Raw genomic sequence first — 1,324 nt, forward strand, 5'->3', positions numbered from 1 at the left:
GAGAGAGAGAGAGAGAGAGAGGGAGAGAGAGAGTGAGAGAGCGAGAGAGAGACAGAGAGTTGCTGAAAAAAGAATCGCCATTGGAAAATATGGTGTTCATGTATTATTGTAAAGCGTACTTTAGCACTTTCTTTGTGGAAATGTACTAGAAAAATGAAATGTATCATTAGTCTTTCTGCTGGGGTGCTGTTAATCACTCAGTCATGGTCGGTCCTCACAGGCAATGGTAACGCAGCCCACCTTCTGAAATTATCCAGATTGTGTGGATGGAAGTTGCGAAATGCTATGTGTGGTCAAGCTTTCTATAGGGCTGTAAATGGGGGGCAATCACTAAAGACAGGGGGAAAACAACAACAACCAAGCAACAGAAATGTGGTTTCCTAGGTTACTTCTGAGAATATCTTGGAAAGAAAAGAAATCAAACGAGGTGGTGCTTAAAGAAGCCCACATGGGCTGCTTGTTGAGAACACCAGTCTGGAAAAGATTGATGCTGTTTCTGGGTCACTTGAATAGACATAAGGGCAAAGGACATCTAACCCTCACTGGCAAAACTGAGGGCAAATGAGGCAGGGGTAGACTCAGATTAATCTACTTAGAGAGCCTAAACAGATAGGTAACGGTAAGAGATCAGGATAATGTAGCTTTTTTTTTTAGAGCATCCGATCGAAGGAATAAATGGAGAACCCTGATGGCCAATGTCTGTCGCAGATCTGGCTCTTGATAATGATGATGATGTGTCGGTAGCTCCCCCTCGACCAGAAGATTTGCCTGCAGCCGGCTCAATCCGACGTGTGTTACACAGGGCTATGCAGACACATGAATAAACTGCTGATAAATATTAAACATAAACCAACATTTAAAAACTTATTTCATTACCCCAGAACCTACTGGGGCTGGATGAAGGGCAGGTTGTTGGGATGGGTAAACATTTATAATTCTATATCTAAGTTAATCATTAAAAAGAGAGTAAAGCAAACCTAAAACTTAAACATTATTTTACACGTTTCCCTTGCAGGGTTTTTTCCGGCGTGCTATGAAAGTCCACCCCACCTTCAAGTGCATCGCCAAAGGGCGTTGTGACGTTACAGGCCCCAGCCGGAAACTGTGTCCTTTCTGTCGCTACAATAAATGTGTTTCTGTCGGAATGTCTAAAGATGGTAAGTGCATCAGAAACGATAAATAGTTGTTGTTGTTGTTGTTGTTGCTGTTGTTGTTGTTGCTGTTTGTTTGTTGTTGCTGTTGTTGTTGCTGCTGCTGGTGTTATTCTTGTTGTTGTTGTTGTTGTTGTTGTTGTTGTTGTTGTTGTTGATGATGTTGTTTTTGT

At 42.0% G+C, this 1,324-nt stretch overlaps 1 protein-coding gene across 1 annotated transcript in view; it reads left to right on the plus strand.

The window, feature by feature from the left end:
- Positions 1-1,324, plus strand: part of LOC101861888 — a gene marked incomplete in the record, with an annotated part of 23,554 nt that overhangs the window by 7,127 nt on the left and 15,103 nt on the right. Inside the window, 1 exon segment of the mRNA XM_005097772.3 lies at positions 1,016-1,157. Within this exon segment, the coding sequence (XP_005097829.2) occupies positions 1,016-1,157 (142 nt within the window).

The sequence above is a fragment of the Aplysia californica genome, unplaced genomic scaffold (assembly GCF_000002075.1).
Source record: "Aplysia californica isolate F4 #8 unplaced genomic scaffold, AplCal3.0 scaffold00163, whole genome shotgun sequence".
NCBI classification, from domain to species: domain Eukaryota; kingdom Metazoa; phylum Mollusca; class Gastropoda; order Aplysiida; family Aplysiidae; genus Aplysia; species Aplysia californica.